Here is a 22,409-nt window from a genome sequence, read left to right on the forward strand (position 1 = left end):
CTTAAAGGAGCCAAAAAAGTAGGCTGTAAATGGGTCTACAAAATTAAGTATGACTCTAAAGGGAATGTATAAAAGTATAAAGCACGACTCATGCCAAAAGGATTTACACAAAGAGAAGGGATAGATTACAATGAGACATTTTCTCCAGTCTCATGTAAGGATTCCTTCAGAATCATAATGGCATTAGTTACTCATTTTGATTTAGAATTACATCAAATGGATGTTAAGACAGCATTTCTGAATGGTGATTTAAAGGAAAATGTCTACATGAAACAACCCAAGGGTTTTATCATGGAAGGCATGGAAAATATGGGATGCCACCTGAAGAAATCCATTTATGGATTAAAGCAAGGCTCTAGACAGTGGTATCTAAAGTTTAATCAAACGATTAAAAGTTTTGGATTAATAGAAAATATTGAGGATAACTGCATTTATGCAAGGTTTTAAAATGGGAAATATATTTTCCTAATCTTGTATGTGGATGATATTCTGCTTGCTAGCAGTGATGTTAGTCTACTACAAGAAACAAAGAAGTTCTTATCTGCGAATTTTGACATAACAGATCTTGGTGAAGCATCATATGTTTTGGGCATAGAAATTCACCGAGATAGAAACAATGGAGTCTTAGGACTATCGCCCTTTACTCACATGCATATTTGCTCCTATAGTTAAGGGTGATAGTTTTGGGAAATTCCAATGTACCAAGAACGAGTACGAGATCGATCAAATGAAAGCAGTACCATATGCTTCGGCAGTTGGCAACTTATAGTATGCACAAGTGTGCACTCGCCCTGACTTAGCTTTTATCACCGGGGTACTCCGTAGATATCAAGAGAATCCAGGCATAGAGTGGAAGATGGTAAAGTAATCATTGTGTTATGCGCAAGGCATGAAGGACTACATGCTAATATAAAGGAGACGTGATTCCCTAGAGATAAAAGGGTATTCAGACGCAGATTTTGCGGGGCACAAAGATGATAGAAAATCCACGTGAGGATACATATTCACCCTTGCTGGGGGGGGCTATTTTGTAGAAAAGCTCCAAACAGTCGTTAGTTGCATCATCCACGATGTATGCAGAATTCATAGCTTGCTTCGAAGCCACAGGGCAGGCGATATGGCTAAAGAAATTTGTACCCGACTTGAAAGTGGTAGATTGTATTCACAAACCACTAAAGATGTACTGTTAAAACCAGCCAGTGGTATTTTATGCTCACAATAACGAGTCGAGTAATGCTGCCAAAACAATAGAGATGAGGTATTATGTTGTGAAAGGTAGAATCCAGGATCAAACTATAAGTCTCAAGCATATAAGGACAAAAGATATGCTTGCGGATCCGCTAACGAAAGGCTCACCACCCATTGTGTTCAAGGAACACTTAGCCGTCATGGGTTTAAGGGAAAGCCTTATGATTCCTAGATAGGCCCAAAAGGAACAGAATTTGTTTCTGAAGAAAACGTATGTTGTAGCTCTATCATTCTATCGGCAATTAAGTTGTGACGATGAAACATGCTCTATGTACCAATATGTGATGAAACGAATAAACTAGAAAGTCTAAGGTTAAAAGTAAAGTTAAGATCAAGGGCGAGAATGTTAGGTTGATCTCTCTCCTATTCAAGCCAAACGGGTCGAACGGGCCCTTGCATCGCGCCCTGATCGGGGGCGCCCAACCAAACCATGAATTACGAGGTTAATCGCTGCCACAAACCCCACCGAACACTCCCTACCTACCTAGGGTAAGCGCGGTGCTCACGGGAAGCACACCACCATCGCCATCTCTCTGTCATCGCCACCATCGCCCTCTTCATGATGGCCTCCGGCTCGAGCTCGTCAGCACCAGTAGAAGGTAGGTTCACCGGGATCTAATCTAGCCTAGTGATCCAAGACTCTATCAGTGTCCACTAGACGTGTGTATGAATGGTAAGTATTTTTTTTGTCTGCAGTTATAACACAACACAACCACTTGGCTTCTTAGAATCATAGACATCACAAAGCAACCATCCTGCCTTTTCACAATAGTTGATGTGCATTCTAAGATTTACAAAGATATATTTCCTTGAAAGAAAAAAGAAGTAAATATATGGTAATTCGAAACAAGTCCATCGTAAAGAAAGCTCAACAACTAGCAGTCTTATTTCCATAGATTGAAGAGATGTTTAAAAAACTTTACTTAATTCAACTTTTGCGTATACAACTCTTTCAATTGTTCCTCCTATTTTATATAGCAGTGCTACTTGGTACTTCAATAGAAATATTGTTTACGTGTTTGCTTCACCGATACTGGAAGGGTGTTGAGGCCATGATCAAGTTGGAAATTGGTTTTACTTCCTGCGTTATATTTCACATTTCCACTAGAGGATCTCACTCCAATTACCAATGCATAATCATTTTTATCATGGCCATGGATCTACTAGATTTCATTTTATCCTTTTTTTAAGAAAAATGTTTCCGACCAAAATGTCACCCCCACAGATTTATAACTAGGATGTTTGTAACACATAAACAAGACTTACCATTCAAAAATTTGGTTGTTTGGAAGCTACCTTTCATGCATATTTAATATCAAATTGCTTTATATTTTATTTTTTATTTTATTATAGCTTGCACCAAATGTCACCCCAAGTAGTTTGTTTATTAAATGATTTTCTTTGGATTTTGTTATTTTCGAAGATTCAGTTTGTTCGACGTGATGCTGGCTAGCACACTAACCATTATGATGCAGCAAGTATTGGATTGAGAAATTTGTGTCAGGTTTATCAATTTCATATGACCATATATGTCTCCCAAATATGTGTATTTTTTCTTCAAAATAAATTGAATGGTTGCATTGTTATTTTTGAATTAATAGAAATATGAAGTGCCTTTATTACCTCTATATATTTGTGGGAATTACTACCAATCTCTTGGAAAAAGGGACGGGCACAGCAACGCGTGCCATCAATGATCTATTGTTAGTTTAAACCTTGGGCAATTATGGCTGCATGTGGAGCAATTTTAAAGTTGTCTGCACGTTTTGTTATATCAACACAATTATGTATCTTAGTTTGGGTAACAAAAAATAGATGAGTTAATTCCATTTTATAAAATAGATGAGTTAATTCCATTTTTTAACCTTAAAATTGGCCGTGGTGACAGAAACTACCCCCAAATCGAGAAATGGTCAACAATTTGTCCCTAATTTAAAGATTTATTCCATATATTGTCCCCATCTGAATTCTCCCGCAAATGAGTTTTGACTAGGCAAGTCACTTTAGGCGGTTTTTATTTTGGTCTATATTTAGTCGGGTTTTTATTTTGATCTTGATTTAGTCTGGGTTTTTTGTGAGAAAACCGGCTCAGGCCGACCCGCACCTGGTCTGGTCATGGCACACAACACGTTCAGTCACTAGCCTGGTTCGGTCTCCCTCTCTCACGTCACCAGCCACATTACGCAGAACCTTACCAAATCACCCATCATAGTCACACACAGACAAACATACTATCTCCGTCAACTGCTCTCTCTCTCTCTCTCTCTCTTCTCTCTCTAAGCTGCTCATCTACTTTGAGCTATATGGCATCGTGGAGGGATGGTGAGGAGAGCTTGGATGACGGCAAGTCCATTGTTGGTGCGGAGATAGACCTCTTGGTAAGTCAAATTTATCTCCAAGGGTTAGGTCTTCTAAAATTTGCCCGATGTGTTTCTATTCAACCCCTGATTTTCGTACAATTCTTGCAAGAAATCCCTGACAGTGTAGTGGATCCATCTTTATGTAGCTCAGTGTTGGAATCCGAGCCGAAGTGCATCTTCCATGGTGAGAGTTCGAAGAAGATGGTTGCTTTTGAAGGGTTTTTAACTGGGAGGAGAATTCTAGGCTTTGTTGTACATGCTTGGGAAGAATTTGTAATCTTTAGCTCAATTGTGCAGGTTTCAGTGTTGTGTTCTTCTATGCTCTACTATAATTGAATTTGTTTTATGTATTGTGTTGTGTTTTGTTTACAGACTGAATGTCATTGGTGAAATCTTAATATCTTCTTGCATGGTACACTGCATTTCAGTATGAATAAAAAAATTAAGTTAATTGAATTATACATGGCCAATTAACTGTTAGTCAATGTAAAGGATCATGTTGTCGTTAGTCTGCCCTGTCATTGCTAGATTTGTGTTCAACTGCAAGTGAATTATGACTGTCATTTCATTTCCATGTCACTATGCATGTAAATGAAACTGATTATCAGAGGAAAAATTCTTTTAAATTATTTAAGGTTACCGAGTGCACATAAATCTTCGAACACACACCATGCTTAAGTATGTGTAAGCAAAACTAGCTACCGTGGATATCTTGCAGACAACATGTACTCTTCTTCTATGCTATATTGCCTACTAGTTAATGTTGGGGAACGTTGCATAAAATAAAAATTTTCCTACGTTCACGAAGATCAATCTATGAGTTCATCTAGCAACGAGAGAGAGAGATGCATCTACATACCCTTGTAGATCGCGTGCGGAAGTGTTCAAGAGAACGGGGTTGAGGGAGTCGTTCTCATCGTGATCCAAATCACCGGAGATCCTAGCGCCGAACGGACGGCACCTCCGCGTTCAACACACGTACGGTCAGCGTGACGTCTCCTCCTTCTTGATCCAGCAAGGGGTGAAGGAGAGGTTGATGAATATCCAGCAGCACGACGGTGTGGTGGTGGATGCATCAGGGTTCCGGTAGGGTTTCGCCAAGTGACTACGGGAGGAGGAGGTGTAGCAGGGGAGAGGGAGGTGCCAAGACTTCAGGTTGCGGCTTCCCTCCCTCCCCCCCCCCCTTTATATAGTCCCCCTGGGGGTGCGCCGGCCCTGGAGATGGGATCTCCCAAGGGGGGGGGGCAGGGGGGTGGAGTGCCCCCCAAGGCAAGTGGAGGCGCCCACCCACCCTAGGGTTTCCAACCCTAGGCGCAGGGGGCAAGGGGGCGCACCAGCCCACTAGGGGCTGGTTCCCCTCCCACTTCAGCCCACGGCGCCCTCCGGGATAGGTGGCCCCACCGGGTGGACCCCCGGGACCCTTCCGGTGGTCCCAGTACAATACCGGTGACCCTCGAAACTCTCCCGATGGCCGAAGCTGCACTTCCTATATATAATTCTTTACCTCCGGGCCATTCCTGAACTCCTCGTGACGTCCGGGATCACCTTTAGGTACTCCGAACAACTTTAGGTTTGCTGCATACTCATATTCATACAACCCTAGCATCACCGAACCTTAAGTGTGTAGACCCTACGGGTTCGGGAGACACGTAGACATGACCGAGACGGCTCTTCGGTCAATAACCAACAGCGGGATCTGGATACCCATGTTGGCTCCCACATGCTCCTCGATGATCTCATCGGATGAACCACGATGTCGAGGATTCAAGTAATCCCGTATACAATTCCCTTTGTCAATCGGTATGTTACTTGCCCGAGATTCGATCGTCGGTATCCCAATACCTCGTTCAATCTCGTTACCGGCAAGTCACTTTACTCGTACCATAATGCATGATCCCGTGACCAGACACTTGGTCACTTTGAGCTCATTATGATGATGCACTACTGAGTGGGCCCAGTGATACCTCTCTGTAATACGGAGTGACAAATCCCAGTCTCGATCCATGTCAACCCAATAGACACTTTCGGAGATACCCGCAGCATACCTTTAGAGTCACCCAGTTACGTTGTGATGTTTGGTACACCCAAAGCACTCGTACGGTATCCGGGAGTTACACGATCTCATGGTCTAAGGAAGAGATACTTGACATTGGAAAAGCTCTAGCAAAACGAACTACACGATCTTGTGCTATGCTTAGGATTGGGTCTTGTCCATCACATCATTCTCCTAATGATGTGATCCCGTTATCAATGACATCCAATGTCCATAGTCAGGAAACCATGACTATCTGTTGATCAACAAGCTAGTCAACTAGAGGCTCACTAGGGACATGTTGTGGTCTAAGTATTCACACGTGTATTACGATTTCCGGATAATACAATTATAGCATGAATAAAAGACAACTATCATGAACAAAGAAATATAATAATAATCCTTTTATTATTGCCTCTAGGGCATATTTCCAACAGTCTCCCACTTGCACTAGAGTCAATAATCTAGTTACATTGTGATGTATCGAACACCCATAGAGTTCTGGTGTTGATCATGTCTTGCTCATGAAAGAGGTTTAGTCAACGGATCTGCGACATTCAGATCCGTGTGTACTTTGCAAATATCTATGTCTCCATCTTGAACATTTTCACGGATGGAGTTGAAACGACGCTTGATGTGCCTGGTCTTCTTGTGAAACCTGGGCTCCTTGGCAAGGGCAATAGCTCCAGTGTTGTCACAGAAGAGAGTGATCGGCCCCGACGCATTGGGTATGACTCCTAGGTCGGTGATGAACTCCTTCATCCATATTGCTTCATGCGCTGCCTCCGAGGCTGCCATGTACTCCGCCACGACGCTCTGCTTGCAACTGCATCAGCTTACTGCTCCACGATTCAACATATACACGTATCCGGTTTGTGACTTAGAGTCATCCAGATCTGTGTCGAAGCTAGCGTCAACGTAACACTTTATGACGAGCTCTTCGTCACCTCCATAAACGAGAAACATGTCCTTTGTTCTTTTCATGTACTTTAGGATATTCTTGACCGCTGTCTAGTGTTCCTTGCCGGGATTACTTTGGTACCTACCTACCAAACTTATGGCAAGGTTTATATCTGGTCTGGTACACAGCATGGCATACATAATAGATCCTATTGCTGAGGCATAGGGGATGACACTCATCTCTTCTTTATCTTCCGCCGTGGTCTGGCATTGAGCCGAGCTCAATCTCACACCTTGCAATACAGGCAAGAACCCTTTCTTGGACTGATCCATATTGAACTTCTTCAATATCTTATCAAGGTATGTGCTTTGTGAAAGACCTATGAGGCGTCTCGATCTATCCCTATAGATCTTGATGCCTAATATGTAAGCAGCTTCTCCAAGGTCCTTCATTGAAAAACACTTATTCAAGTAGGCCTTAATGCTGTCCAAAAGTTCTATATCATTTCCCATCAAAAGTATGTCATCTACATATAATATAAGAAATGCTACAAAGCTCCCACTCACTTTCTTGTAAACGCAAGCTTCTCCATAAGTCTGCATAAACCCAAACGCATTGATCATCTCATCAAAGCGAATGTTCCAACTCCGAGATGCTTGCACCAGCCCATAAATGGACCGCTAGAGCTTGCATACTTTTTTAGCATTCTTAGGATCGACAAAACCTTCCGGCTGCATCATATACAGCTCTTCCTTAAGATAGCCGTTAAGGAATGCCGTTTTGACGTCCATCTGCCATATCTCATAGTCATAGTATGCGGCAATTGCTAACATGATTCGGACGGACTTCAGCTTTGCTACGGGAGAGAAAGTCTCATCGTAGTCAACCCCTTAAACTTGTCGATAACCCTTAGCAACAAGTCAAGCTTTATAGATGGTAACATTACCATCCGCGTCCGTCTTCTTCTTAAAGATCCATTTGTTTTCTATCGCTCGCCGATCATCGGGCAAGTCTGTCAAAGTCCATACTTTGCTTTCATACATGGATTCTATCTCGGATTGCATGGCTTCTAGCCATTTGTTGGAATCTGGGCCCGCGATCGCTTCTTCATAGTTCGAAGGTTCACCGTTGTCTAACAACATTATTTCCAGGACAGGGTTGCCATACCACTCTGGTGTGGACCATGTCCTCGTGGACCTACGAAGTTCAGTAGCAACTTGATCCGAAGTACCTTGATCATCATCATTAATTTCCTCTCCAGTCGGTGTAGGCACCACAGGAACATTTTCCTGAGCTGCACTACTTTCCGGTTCAAGAGGTAGTACTTCATCGGGTTCTACTTTCCTCCCACTTACTCCTTTCGAGAGAAACTCTTTTTCCAGAAAGGATCTGTTCTTGGCAACAAAGATCTTGCCTTCGGATCTAAGGTAGAAGGTATACCCAATGGTTTCCTTGGGGGATCCTATGAAGATGCATTTTTCGACTTGGATTCGAGCTTTTCAGGTTGAAGTTTCTTCACATAAGCATCGCATTCCCAAACTTTTAGAAACGAAAGCTTAGGTTTGTTCCCAAACCATAATTCATATGGTGTCGTCTCAACGGATTTAGACGGTGCCCTATTTAAAGTGAATGTAGTTGTCTCTAGAGCGTATCCCCAAAATGATAGCAGTAAATTGGTAAGAGACATCATAGATCACACCATATCCAATAGAGTGCGATTACGACATTTGGACACACCATTACGCTGAGGTGTTCCAGGCGGCGTGACTTGTGAAACGATTCCACATTTTCTTAAGTGCGTACCAAATTCGTGACTTAAATATTCTCCTCCACAATCTGATCGTAAGAATTTTATCTTTCGGACACGTTGATTCTCTACTTCATTCTGAAATTCTTTGAACTTTTCAAAGGTCTCAGACTTGTGTTTCATCAAGTAGACATACCCATATATACTTAAGTCATCAGTGAGAGTGAGAACATAACGATATCCTCCGCGAGCCTCAACACTCATTGGACCACACACATCAGTATGTATGATTTCCAATAAGTTGGTTGCTCGCTCAATTGTTCCGGAGAATGGAGTCTTGGTCATTTTGCCCATGAGGCAAGGTTTGCATGTGTCAAATGATTCATAATCGAGAGACTCTAAAAGTCCATCCGCATGGAGCTTCTTCATGCGCTTGACACCAATCTGACCAAGGCGGCAGTGCCACAAGTATGTGGGACTATCATTATCAACTTTCCATCTTTTGGTATTCATATTATGAATATGTGTAATATTACGTTCGAGATTCATTAAGAATAAACCATTGACCATCGGGGCATGATCATAAAACATATCTCTCATATAAATAGAACAACCATTATTCTCGGATTTAAATGAGTAGCCATCTCGCATTAAATGAGATCCAGATACAATGTTCATGCTCAAACTTGGCACTAAATAACAATTATTGAGGTTTAAAACTAATCACGTAGGTAAACGTAGAGGTAGCATGCCGGCGGCGATCACATCGACCTTGGAACCATTCCCGACGTGCATCGTCACCTCGTCCTTCGCCAGTCTCCGCTTATTCCGCAGCTCCTGCTGTGAGTTACAAATATGAGCAACGGCACCGGTATCAAATACCCAGGAGTTAATACGAGTACTGGTAAGGTACACATCAATTACATGTATATCACATATACCTTTAGTGTTGCCGGCCTTCTTGTCCGCTAAGTATTTGGGGCAGTTCCGCTTCCAGTGACCCTTCCCTTTGCAATAAAAGCACTCAGTCTCAAGCTTGGGTCCATTCTTTGACTTCTTCCCGGCAATTGTCTTACCGAGCCCGGCAACATCTTTGCCGTCCTTCTTAAAGTTCTTCTTACCCTTGCCCTGCTTGAACTAAGTGGTTTTATTGACCATCAACACTTGATGTTCTTTCTTGATTTCAACCTCTGCTGACTTCAGCATCGAAAGTACTTCAGGAATAGTCTTTACCATCCCCTGCATATTGTAGTTCATCACAAAGCTCTTGTAGCTCGGTGGGAGCGACTGAAGGATTCTGTCAATGACCGCCTCGTCCAGCTGGGACGGGCGGTTGTGCAACCCAGACATTTTGAGTATGTGCTCACTGACAAAACAATTTACCTCCATCTTACAACTATAGAACTTGTCGGAGACTTCATATCTCTCGACCCGGGCGTGAGCTTGAAAAACCATTTTCAGCTCCTCGAACATCTCATATGCTCCGTGTTGCTCAAAACGCTTTTGGAGCCCCAGTTCGAAGCTGTAAAGCATGCCGCACTGAACAAGGGAGTAATCATCAGCACGTGACTGCCAAGTGTTCATAACGTCTTGGTTCTCTGGGATGGGAGCTTCACCTAGCGGTCCTTCTAGGACATATGCTTTCTTGGCAGCTATGAGGATGATCCTCAGGTTCCGGACCCAGTCCGTATAGTTGCCGCCATCATCTTTCAGCTTGGTTTTCTCTAGAAACGCGTTGAAGTTCATGTTGACATGAGCGTTGGCCATTTGATCTACAAGACATATTTTGCAAAGATTTTAGACTAAGTTCATGATAATTAAGTTCATCTAATCAAATTATTTTAATGAACTCCCACTCAGATTTGACATCCCTCTAGTCATCTAAGTGTTACACGATCCGAGTTGACTAGGCCGTGTCCGATCATCACGTGAGATGGACTAGTCATCATCGGTGAACATCTCCATGTTGATCGTATCTTCCATACGACTCATGTTCGACCTTTCGGTCTCTGTGTTCCGAGGCCATGTCTGTACATGCTAGGCTCGTCAAGTTAACCAAAGTGTTTTTGCATGTGTAAAACTGTCTTACACCCGTTGTATGTGAATGTAGGAATCTATCACACCCGATCATCACGTGGTGCTTCGAAACGACGAACTTTAGCAACAGCGCACAGTTAGGGGGAACACCTTCTTGAAATTATTATGAGGGATCATCTTATTTACTACCGCCGTTCTAAGTAAACAAGATGCATAAACATAATAAACATCACATGCAATTATATATAGTAGTGACATGATATGGCCAATATCATATAGCTCCTTTGATCTCCATCTTCGGGGCTCCATGATCATCTTCGTCACCGGCATGACACCATGATCTCCATCATCATGTCTCTATGAAGTTGCTCCCCAACTATTACTTCTACTACTATGGCTAACGGTTTCGCAATAAAGTAAAGTAATTACATGGCGTTAAATCATTGACACTCAGGTCATACAATAATTAAGACAACTCCTATGGCTCCTGTCGGTTGTCATACTCATCGACATGCAAGTCGTGATTCCTATTACAAGAACATGATCTCATACATCACAATATATCATTCATCATTCATCACAACTTTTGGCCATATCACATCACATAGCAATTGCTGCAAAAACAAGTTAGACGTCCTCTAATTGTTGTTGCATCTTTTACGTGGCTGCAATTGGGTTCTAGCAAGAACGTTTTCTTACCTACGAATAACCACAACGTTATTTTGTCAACTTCTATTTACCCTTCATAAGGACCCTTTTCATCGAATCCGCTCCAACTAAACTGGGAGAGACAGACACCCGCTAGCCACCTTATGCAACTAGTGCATGTCAGTCGGTGGAACCTGTCTCACGTAAGCGTACGTGTAAGGTCGGTCCGGGCCGCTTCATCCCATAATACCGCTGAAGCAAGATAAGACTAGTAGTGGCAAGCAAGTTGACAAGATCTACGCCCACAACAGATTTGTGTTCTACTTGTGCAATAGAGAACTACGCATAGACCTAGCTCATGATGCCACTGTTGGGGAACGTTGCATAAAATAAAAAATTTCCTACGTTCACCAAGATCAATCTATGAGTTCATCTAACAACGAGAGAGAGAGATGCATCTGCATACCCTTGTAGATCGCGTGCGGAAGCGTTCAAGAGAACGGGGTTGAGGGAGTCGTTCTCGTCGTGATCCAAATCACCGGAGATCCTAGCGCCGAACGGATGGCACCTCCGCGTTCAACACACGTACGGTCAGCGTGACATCTCCTCCTTCTTGATCCAGCAAGGGGGAAGGAGAGGTTGATGAAGATCCACCAGCACGACGGCGTGGTGGTGGATGCAGCAGGGTTCCGGCAGGGCTTCGCCAAGCGACTACAGGAGGAGGAGGTGTAGGAGGGGAGAGGGAGGCGCCAAGACTTCAGGGTGCGGCTTCCCTCCCTCCCCCCCCCTTTGTATAGGCCACCTGGGGGGGGGGGCCCTGGAGATGGGATCTCCCAAGGGGGGGGGGCGACGGCCAGGCGGGTGGAGTGCCCCCCAAGGCAAGTGGAGGCGCCCCCCCACCCTAGGGTTTCCAACCCTAGGCGCAGGGGGGCCCAAGGGGGGGCGCACCAGCCCACTAGGGGCTGGTTCCCCTCCCACTTCATCCCACGGGGCCCTCCGGGATAGGTGGCCCCACCGGGTGGACCCCCGGGACCCTTCCGGTGGTCCCAGTACAATACCGGTGACCCTCGAAACTCTCCCGATGGCCGAAGCTGCACTTCCTATATATAATTCTTTACCTCCGGGCCATTCCTGAACTCCTCGTGACGTCCGGGATCACCTTTAGGTACTCCGAACAACTTTAGGTTTGCTGCATACTCATATTCATACAACCCTAGCATCACCGAACCTTAAGTGTGTAGACCCTACGGGTTCGGGAGACACGTAGATATGACCGAGACGGCTCTCCGGTCAATAACCAACAGCGGGATCTGGATACCCATGTTGGCTCCCACATGCTCCTCGATGATCTCATCGGATGAACCACGATGTCGAGGATTCAAGTAACCCCGTATACAATTCCCTTTGTCAAACGGTATGTTACTTGCCCGAGATTCGATCGTCGGTATCCCAATAACTTGTTCAATCTCGTTACCGGCAAGTCACTTTATTCGTACCGTAATGCATGATCCCGTGACCAGACACATGGTCACGTTGAGCTCATTACGATGATGCACTACTGAGTGGGCCCAGTGATACCTCTCCATAATACGGAGTGACAAATCCAACAGACACTTTCGAAGATACCCGTAGCATACCTTTATAGTCACCTAGTTACTTTGTGACGTTTGGTACACCCAAAGCACTCCTACGGTATCCGGGAGTTACACGATCTCATGGTCTAAGGAAGAGATACTTGACATTGGAAAAGCTCTAGCAAAACGAACTACACGATCTTGTGCTATGCTTAGGATTGGGTCTTGTCCATCACATCATTCTCCTAATGATGTGATCCCGTTATCAATGACATCCAATGTCCATAGTGAGGAAACCATGACTATCTGTTGATCAATGAGCTAGTCAACTAGAGGCTCACTAGGGACATGTTGTGGTCTAATTATTCACACGTGTATTACGATTTCCGGATAATACAATTATAGCATGAATAAAAGACAACTATCATGAACAAAGAAATATAATAATAATCCTTTTATCATTGCCTCTAGGGCATATTTCCAATAGTTAATCCCTCGCTGCTTCCTCCATCTCAAGTTGATGGAGAAATTGTTTCAAATTCCTCGTGTGGTTGAGCGGCTTCCAGCCTCATCTCCACTTGACTCATGGTTGCTCGTTCCTCCCCTCTTAATTTTACACATGATATCGCAATTCTGGCAATTTCTTCTATTTTATTGCCCCTCATCCATAACTTGTGGATCTAATACTTGTAACAGACTGCCTTCTGCAAATAAGGTAGAAAAATGTGCCACGAGGCCATTGCCTTCAGAATCCATATAGTTGAATGGCTTCTTTCTCGTCATCAACTCTATACGCATAACACCAAAGCTATAAACATCACCTTTCACCGTGAGGCGGCACGTGCGGAAGTACATCGGGTCCAGATATCCTATTGTACCTTGGACCATTGTTGTTAACCCTACTTTGTCCGATGGAATATACCTTGAAGCGCCAAAGTCTCCTATATTTGTTGTTAGTGTATCGTCCAGAAGTATGTTAGCAGGCTTGACATCTCCGTGGATGATAGGTATTATAACTGTTGAGTGAAGATAGGCTAGAGATTTTTCTATTTCAGTTGCTATACGTAGCCTAGCATCCCATGGTAATGATCTTGGTCCTTCAACATGGAGATGACCATAAAGAGTTCCATTGGATATGAACTCATAGACCAACAATGGTACTTCTGTTTCAAGACAACAACCATATAGTTTTACAATATTCCTGTGGTTGATTTGTGATAGGATAGCAACCTCATTAATAAACTCATCAATCTCCCTTTGGCCCACCATTGTTGGTTTCTTGATGGCCACAATATGGAGGTCTGACAAAATCCCTTTATAGACGATAGCATGCCCGCCTCTACCGAGTTCATGCGCTTTATCGAAATTGTTTGTTGCTTTCTCTAGACCTTCCAAGGTTATGATCATTTTCTCTGCAATATACCCCCTTTGAGGTACCAACTGTTGCAACAATTGCCCACGATTTTTCTTGAAATACTTCCATTCCAAACTTTGTGTGCTCCAATGCTTAAATTTGTAGGAAGTGAAGTATGCAATGAGAGCCAAAAGTAAGAGGACCACCCCAATAGTGACCCCAATAATTATTTTTGTACCTGAAAAAAGAAACATTTCCATTTTCATGTATATAAATACTATGAGCAATTTGACTCACTGAGTACTTTCAGATGGTACAGTTTTCTACAAGATATTATAAATCTTCTATTTACTAATTGCAGAAATCTTTCGAGGCTCCATCTTAATCATAAAAACCACAACAAATTATCAAGAAAGTTGCAAAGAAAATCATATTGTGTTTACGGATGGAAGTAGTAAACAATATGTTCTTGTAATTATTTGCTTTTTCATATTATGTTCAAAAATAATACTCCCTCCAATAAGTGTCTCCACTTTCTACTAACTTTAGCACAAAGTTCTACTATAGTTGAGACACTTATCTTTGGACGGAGGGATTAGTTTTCGTATTAATATTCAAAGCTAGAAAAAATTAAGCACTGTTTATTTCTGAAAGTGGTGGTTCATGCGTAAGTACCCTCGATCTCTGAACTACTCCATCCATTCCTAAATATAAGTGTTTTAAGAGATTTCAATATGGACTACATACGGAGTAAAATGAATGAATCTACACTCTAAACTACATCTATACACATTTTTTTGTAGTTCATTTTGAAATCTCTAAAAAGACTTATATTTGGGAAAGGAGGGAGTTGTAACAGACGGTATGAACGAAAATGAAAATATTAGCAGAAAATGAATATATGAGAAGGAAAGATAGAAGTGGAGTAGTATAATCGGAGAATAGGAGTCTGCTGCATTAATGAGTGTGGTAGGAAAGTAAAGTTGCAGCATTGTTGCTCGCCTTTAAAGGATTTGTTGCGCTCGCCTTTAAAGGATGGGTAAAATTTAGTATATCCGTATATATTGTATTATTATATGGAAAATTAGTTTCAAACCTTTGGATGCGTCAGGGACATAGGGGTTGCCATACAAGCCGTCCCTGCACTCGCATGTATAGCAATGGCTTTGCTTGCTCTTGCAGAGTTCCGGATCTGAGCTCACATTGGCCAATGATGAGCCATTATCCATAAGCAAGATAATCCCGAGACGAGCGGGAAACTTCATAGCTGTTGCGGGCGTCCTGTGCACCAGGTGAGAACCCTCCGGCGTCAGTTTGTCGATGAGGGCCGGTAGTCCGACAAATTGATTAGAGTCGTTGGTGTCGGATGCGCTCCTCGGGTATGTGCTCATGACGATGCGGTGTCCGTTGGTGTGGAACGCGCTACTCAGGCATGTGCTCATGACGGTGGAGTGTCCGTCGCCCGCAAGGCCGATGTCTGGAGAGGGATCTATTTATATATAAAAAGTGCTTTACGGGGTAACCAGAAAAAAGAGAATTACCTAGAAAATTTCACAATAATTAGAAACATCTAGCCGTCAATTGAAATCGATTAGGCCAGCACAACCAATGGATTGAAAAGAATGAAAATTCCCCACCAATGCCCTTAATAAGTTATCTCACCATGTAAAAAAAACCAAAGACCTTCGCTCACGCACGTGAAAAGAAAATAAAACCTCGATCTGTTCCATATCCTCTCTCTCTAAATTAAGCCACAAAAATTATAAACATCCAACCATCTATTTGTTAGATTAGAAAATCTCAACCATTAAATCAAAAAAAACTACCCACCCATGCCAGGTCTGTTTGGTTCCTTGGCAAGCGCTTGCCTTGCCCAGCCTAGCAAGGAAGCCAATTATTTGGTTCGTGGGCGATCGTACCTCGTTGCCTGTGGTTTCCAGCTTTTCCTTCCATCAAGCGGGCGAGCCAATTTGGCTAGCCTGCATCGGCAAGGCTAGCATCGCCCAGCAAAGCCAACAGGCAAGGAAACCAGTTTAGTTTCCCCGTAACCCTTCAATCTTGGCTGAAAAAACACTTTCCCGTATTCCTCTAGGACGCATCTAGGGAGCGGCCGGCCGCTCCCTAGCGGTCCCGAGCGGCCCCCAGAAAAGAAAAGATTCGGTCCCCATCGATCCCAGAAAAGGAAAGCCCTCCACCGGTAGCAGCAGATGCATGCCAACTCAACAAACCACACACTGGACGCAGTCCTCGGGCCATCACATGCCCTCCCATCCCCTTCAGAAGCTCTCACACCCTCCTGGCCACCAACTTCTTTTCCCCAAGCCCCCACCTTCTTCCCTGATGAACAAGGGGTTCCCAGGTCTGGATCTCCATCGCCAGAGCTGCCATGGCAGATGAATCAAGGTGAAATAACAATAGAATTGGAACAATTTTCTACGTAAAAAAAGAAAGAGGAAGGACATACATATCAGAAAATACCAGGCAGCACCAACAAGGGTGAAAAGGAGGTGATCCTTTCTCCTCCTGTTCAGATCCTTCCTCCTTGACTTCCCCTTTCCCCCCTAACCAAATTTCTCCTTGCAAAAGTAGCTTCTCCATAGTTGAAGAAAGCATAAACAGAGATCAAAAACAGGAATATATGGTACCTGTGCAATTTCAAGTGATTTTCATGCAACTACATCATGGGACTAGCCAACTTTTGCAGCAATGTGTGCAACAAAATGCAGAAAAGTGTTCAAATATATGGAAGAGAGCACATAGATAGTATTATTTCACACATAATGTAGAAGAACCAATGTCTATGTAGCAGACAAAAGAAAATAAAAGTATATTGTAGGCACTATGAAAACATAACTACCAACTAGACAAGAATCTCATTTGCATGTGTTTTTCCTTTGATTTTCCACACGGTAGTATTATATGTGACTTTGTAGCTTAGAATTGTGTGCACAAACCTACAACAGCTCATCCACCCCATAACCTGGAAAACATGCATATGATGCAAAAAAGAAGCCTGAGAAAAAATGAACCACCTCTGACTTGTATTTGTGCAACTTCACCAGTACAAGTGTGCAAATTGACAACACTCCCATACCCATCTACTTGTGGGGTTTGAATTTCCATAGTTGGCATCTTCAACTCATATAAAAGTAGAAGATGCCAAATCATATAATTTCATATTCATTTTGGTTTTAGATAATATTATGTATGTAGAATTCCAAACAAACTTTATGCTGGGTGTTATGTAACATCATCTATTTTGTGCAACTGCAAGTACTGCTGCATGCAATTCATGTTGCATGTTTGTGCAACTATATAATGAATTTTGAACTGATAAACATGAATTTAGCCTGTCTAAACACAAGAAATGAAAAAATAGTGAATTTTAAAAGATTATAATCTTCCAAATAAGTAGGGCAACTACATTCAAGTGCATATGCAAACCTAGAAAATCGTATGCATGTGAACACATGAGGATGCCAACTACTGAATGGTTCTTGTGCAACTAAAGAAGTTGAAGATGCCAACTCATGTGGCATTGTTGTCCAATTATTAAAAAAAGTTGGGGATGCCAACTCCTGATTTTTAGTTGTGGATGCCAACTAAAATTGAGGATCGTGCGGCCAGGAGTCGGCCGCTCACCTGCTCCAAATAGCGCGCGCGCTTTTTTAAGAATTTAGGTACAAATATTTATTCTCTGGAAAACTAAATTAAAAAGTTGAGGATGGCAACTTGATATCCTGTTTGTTCTGCAACTAGAAATGCTGGTGATGACAACTAATGAGATATTCTTGTGCGACTAGAAATGCTGATGATGCCAACTAATGAGATGTTCTTATGCAACTAGAGAGGTTGAGGATGTCAACTACTTGGATAATGTCGTCCAACTAGAATTGCAGAGGGTGCCAAGTCATTAGATACTGTTGGGCAATCCTCATTTTTTAAGATGGGACTAATCTGAGTTCTTGTGCCCTAGAGAAGCCGAGGATGTCAACTAGTTGTATAATGTTGTCCAGCTAGAATTACTGAGGTTGCCAACTAATTAGATACTATTCTGCAACTAGAAAGCCTAAGGATGCCAAGTCGTTACATACTCTTGGGACAATTCTAAAAAACTTGAAGAGGCAACGTTGAGCAACTGAGAAATTTGAGCATGCCAAAGCTTAATTAGTCCTTCTGCAACTATGTATGAAAATTAATACACTTGGCTGCCTGTATGTGGAGTAAAAAATATTCCTGATGGAATTTTATGTTACCTCAGCGACTGCTGCAGAAGATGTGGCATCTATCCCTTTGGATACTGCCTCCGTGCGCACCTTTCTTCTCTGCAGTTTTACTAAGAGGAATCTTTCGACACCCTAAAGTTGTGTAAGAAAAAAAATGAACAAGCATAAGGGGTTGAGAAAAAATTAAACATGTATATGTGCCATATAAAAAACCTAAAGGACAAAAGAAAAATGAAGGAAAATAAATTCCAAAGGATTGCTGTTCTCCACTCACATCGTCACCCTCTTCATCCCCGTCCTTATCATCGCCATGCGGCTGCCGCTTAGCAGCCCTTTTTGAGTTCCGTCGTGAGATGGGATTTGCATAACCCTACAATGAACAAAAACATTGGGATGCTAAGAGGGTAAAAGAAAAGGGCATAATAAAACGGTCAGAGGATAAAACCCAAAAAAATAAAGTGCTAATAGGGTAAAAAGAAAAAATGGCAACCTCTGTTTCATTGTCAGGCACATCTCCTTCTCTAGCCATTTTGGTCTCTGCAACAAAAAAATGTGAACAATGTATTAGTCAAATTAACAGAAGTTGCACAGGGGAGAGAAAATGTGGTGGGTTGGCTACTTTTATATATGAAGTTGGCTAGTTTGAATTAAAAGATAAGTTGCACATGATTTGCTACCTAGTTGAACAAAAAATAAGTGCCACCCAAAACACAATACTCCATCAGAACAAAAATTAAGTTGGCTCTTTTTATCACAATGTTGGTAAGTTCTATCTAACAAGTTGCACAAAGGGGGCTGCCCGGTTGCACAAAAATGGCTAAAAAAGAAACAAATATGCAAACTCCTACAACAACTAACCCTAAGAGCCCTCACATCGCAAACCCTGTATAACCACCGCATTTCTCACCAAGCTCCATAGGTCATATACATCCACAAAATTGACTCCTCCAATAACACAAAAAATGAAAACCAATTGCTTAGTCCAGTGAGAAGCCAACTAGGTAGAACCTCTTGTGCAACTGCACAAGCCTGACTAGCCAACTAGGTAGAGCCTCTTGTCAAACTGCACAAGCCTGACTAGCCAACTAGATAGAGTCTGTTGTGCAACTGCACAAGCCTGACTAGCCAACTAGTTTAATCAAGCACACCAATGCACATAGCGTTTTGTGTAAACAAAAGTATCAACTAACCCACCCCGTGAAACACCCAAAAAAACTGCATAATCGGTCAATTTCATGAAGCACCCACAACAAAAGCATCCCTAGATCCCCTGTGGCAAACTGAACGAGAACCCACATGATGTGCCAGCTCCAGCTACAACTTCCACATGCATGGTCGCCTTCCATTTTTGCCGTTTCACAAAGTGGAATTGATCACCGACCTAAAGGAGGCATGGAAAAAGTTACTTGTCTGTGTGCGTGCGCGCGCAAAAAAAAGGTAAATGCACCCACACTACTTGCTCGATACTTACCTCATCATCCTCTGCCTCCCCGTCGATATCAGCACGACACGGCTACCGCTCGGCGGCCGTTTCGAGTTTCGCCGAGAAGAATGGTTTGTAGACCCCTGCATATAGAACAAATAAAACACAAAACATGGTCAGAAAAAACCCCCAAAAAACAGTTATTATAATTGCAAAACAAAAGTGCTATAAAAAGCGACATACCTCTCCTTCACTTGGAATCGCATCTCCTTCTACAACCATTTTTGGTCTGTGAAAAAAATGTATACAAGCAAATTAGTCGAAGCAACCAAACCAAATGTATAAAAGAAAAAATGAGCAAAAACAATTGATATAAAAAAAGTTGCCATGAAGTAAACAACTAATGCTGATTTTTCAAAGCACACCTACAAAATAAAACAAAATGTGTGCAACTTGATGCACTTTATGGCCAACAGGGCACACATGAGTGTGCAGCCAAAAAATCAGCATACACACTGCCTGAACATGATTCAGGCACTGGAGCCAAAACTAAACTAGCCGCCAACCTTGCAAGTACATATACCTTCCCTCTACAAAGTGTGACTAAGCGCAGCGGACTAGGATATATACTGCTTTGATCTGCAAACTCTTGCATGAACACATACCCTTGACAACAAAGCACACGTGACTGTGCAACCAAAAAGCACACACTGCTTGAACATAGTTTACATAATATCCATTTGAATACCATCGATTGTGCAACGGATTAGCCCTCACTGTGCAACTTCTTAAGTTGTCTAGCCAACTGAGATATGTATATATTTGATCCAACTACATTTGCGTTTCTATGCAACTATTACAAGAAACTAGTCAAGTGGTCACTTATATGCATAGAATGCCAGCGACCCAATTTCCACCAGCAGGAGCCCAAGCAGCAAGGCCATCAGCTCATGGGACGGGCCTAGTTGGGTGCCAATCGAAGGAGGACAGACTACAAGTATCCAGGCTATCTCGAGGAGCCATCTTTAGAAGTAAAAAGCATCAGGAGACACCTACAAAAAGCGATGCAATGCTGGTTATTTGGTATCTCTGCAAGTTTCAAAACGATAGAGTTGGAGGAGACTTTTGGCCCTGGAACCTTTGCTTTTCATGCTGGGTGTTTGATTTATTGGGATTTTAGTAACATGAGACCGGTAGTCTCAGCAGCAGAACAACAAGGAAAAATGAGCAGTCAGGCTCGACAGTCTGGCTCATGCTATCTTGCAGCTGAGGGACGATGCTGAATATTTTATCCATTATGATGCTTCTTCTCAAATCTATTTGAGGAAGTTTACTCTGCTGTGGAACCTGGAGAAGAGTGATTCAGATACTTCAGTTCTTTGTGTCTTTGCTCCAACTACACTTGTGTTTCTATGCAACTATTACAAGAAACTAGCCAACTGGTCACTCATATGCATGAAACTTATGAGAAAACAGAGAACCACACGGATGCATTTTGAGAGGGTTGAGAAAAAACAACGGAACTATCCTCTTATGTACTTCCTTCCTTCTATTCCAACTCAAATCGCTGCTCAAAAAATCAAAAAATCGCCACACCGGATCAGACAAGGGCGACATGCCGGAATACCTCGCCGAATATGCGTGATATGGAGGTGAGTCGCCATGAAACCCGTATCCACTAAAACACGCACCCTTGACTCCCCATGACGAGACAGGAACTCCCAAAATCCACCGGACGTGACTAGTTAGTCGTGGGCACGGCCCTCCGCGAAAGCTACCTGGTACTCGCCGGACATCCACCGGAAACCCTAGAACCCCTCTCCGGCGAGCCCATGAAGGGGGACCCCGACCACGACAGGTGGAAAAATGGGGAAGCAAGAGATGCGAGGCAAAATTGGCGGGCGACCGTACCTGCGCCGGCGACAAGAAGCGGATCCCCGCCGCGCTCCAGCCCTTCCCCTTCCCTGCCCCCTGTCTTCGTCTGCGTCGCGACAGCGGTTGCCTCTTACCGCTGGATTTGGGGAACGAACAGAGCTAGAAGAGAGGGAAGTGGATCAGGGAAGGAGACAGAGGCGTGGCTCACCCTTCGTTGTGTCTACTTTCTCCATGCCAAGTGGGGCCCGTGCCACGCGTGCGAGGCGACGCGAACCATCTGGAGCAGGAGAGCGGCGCTTGCGGGCGGGCCCAGCCATGTGCGCGTTCGGTCGCGTCCCGACCAGGTACGACCTGACGCCGAGGACCGCACGATCTGGGCTGATCGAGCGGCTCGCGTTCGGCCGCTCGTTTCGCGGAGATAGTGCGCGTGCACTCTGAAGTATTTAGGATTCCTCTAATACACATCCTCCTACTCACGCCGCCGCCATGCTCGGTGCCTTCGGTCCTTCGATCTTCTCGCTCCTCTCCTACAGCATGCACGTCCATGAGCACCTAGAGGCCGCAGATGGAGATCCATCATCTTTTCCCCAAAGTTCTGCAATGGTTGCCCCTCTCCTATGGCTGCAATGGTTGCTTCTCTCCTATGGCATGCATGTCCATGAGCACCTGGAGGCCGCCGATGCAGATCCATCATCTTTCCCCAACGTTCTGCAATGGTTGCCGCCCCCAAGGTTGCCGGTGCGTACAAAGCCCACATGCCATCTTCGCACTACATGTGCCAGAAGGGCATCTTCACCCAAACATGCCCGTACAATACCTTTGGATCAACCGGACAGTCAATGGATCAAGATGATGCATGCTGACCAGCCAACAACAAATACTCAGCCCGAAGGTTAACATGGATGAGATATTCAGATCAGACTCAGGTGAAGCTGTTGCTGGGGTACTGATCTGGGACCATGAGGGCTCGGTTCTATGTGTAGA

General features: G+C 43.5%; 1 protein-coding gene and 1 pseudogene across 3 annotated transcripts; both read right to left on the minus strand.

Annotated features, from left to right (window-relative positions):
• Nucleotides 1–4,306: 4,306 nt before the first annotated feature.
• Nucleotides 4,307–14,281, minus strand: LOC123138859 (wall-associated receptor kinase 3-like; annotated as a pseudogene).
• An 856-nt stretch (nucleotides 14,282–15,137) lies between these two features.
• Nucleotides 15,138–21,639, minus strand: LOC123133555 (uncharacterized). 3 transcript variants are annotated; one of them, XR_006465291.1, is made up of 10 exons: nucleotides 21,462–21,607; nucleotides 20,689–20,897; nucleotides 19,794–20,602; nucleotides 19,599–19,693; nucleotides 19,424–19,508; nucleotides 18,618–18,664; nucleotides 18,402–18,497; nucleotides 18,158–18,259; nucleotides 16,366–16,490; nucleotides 15,138–16,282 (listed from the first exon to the last, which is right to left on the minus strand). XR_006465291.1 is itself a non-coding variant. In XM_044553024.1 (10 exons), exons 6-10 carry the CDS (start codon nucleotides 18,654–18,656, stop codon nucleotides 15,895–15,897), a joined length of 750 nt encoding a protein of 249 aa, XP_044408959.1. In that variant the 5' UTR covers nucleotides 18,657–18,664; nucleotides 19,424–19,508; nucleotides 19,599–19,693; nucleotides 19,794–19,839; nucleotides 20,689–20,897; nucleotides 21,462–21,607; the 3' UTR covers nucleotides 15,176–15,894. The 3 variants fall into 3 exon arrangements, 2 of the variants coding, with proteins under 2 accessions (XP_044408959.1, XP_044408960.1); XM_044553024.1 differs by having other exon boundaries at nucleotides 15,176–16,282; nucleotides 19,794–19,839; XM_044553025.1 differs by lacking the exon at nucleotides 20,689–20,897 and having other exon boundaries at nucleotides 15,176–16,282; nucleotides 19,794–19,839; nucleotides 21,462–21,639.
• Nucleotides 21,640–22,409: the final 770 nt, after the last annotated feature.

This window comes from Triticum aestivum, chromosome 6B (genome assembly GCF_018294505.1).
Source record: "Triticum aestivum cultivar Chinese Spring chromosome 6B, IWGSC CS RefSeq v2.1, whole genome shotgun sequence".
NCBI classification, from domain to species: Eukaryota; Viridiplantae; Streptophyta; class Magnoliopsida; order Poales; family Poaceae; genus Triticum; species Triticum aestivum.

Coding starts and splice junctions, on each gene's coding strand:
- LOC123133555 (XM_044553025.1), bottom strand. CDS start 18,656: ATGGCTAGAGAAGGAGATGTGCCTGACAATGAAACAGAG. Junction 18,498..18,617: donor TGCCTGACAATGAAACAGAG/GTTGCCATTTTT, acceptor TGTTCATTGTAG/GGTTATGCAAATCCCATCTC. Junction 16,283..16,365: donor TGCCTGGTATTTTCTGATAT/GTATGTCCTTCC, acceptor CTGCCATGGCAG/CTCTGGCGATGGAGATCCAG.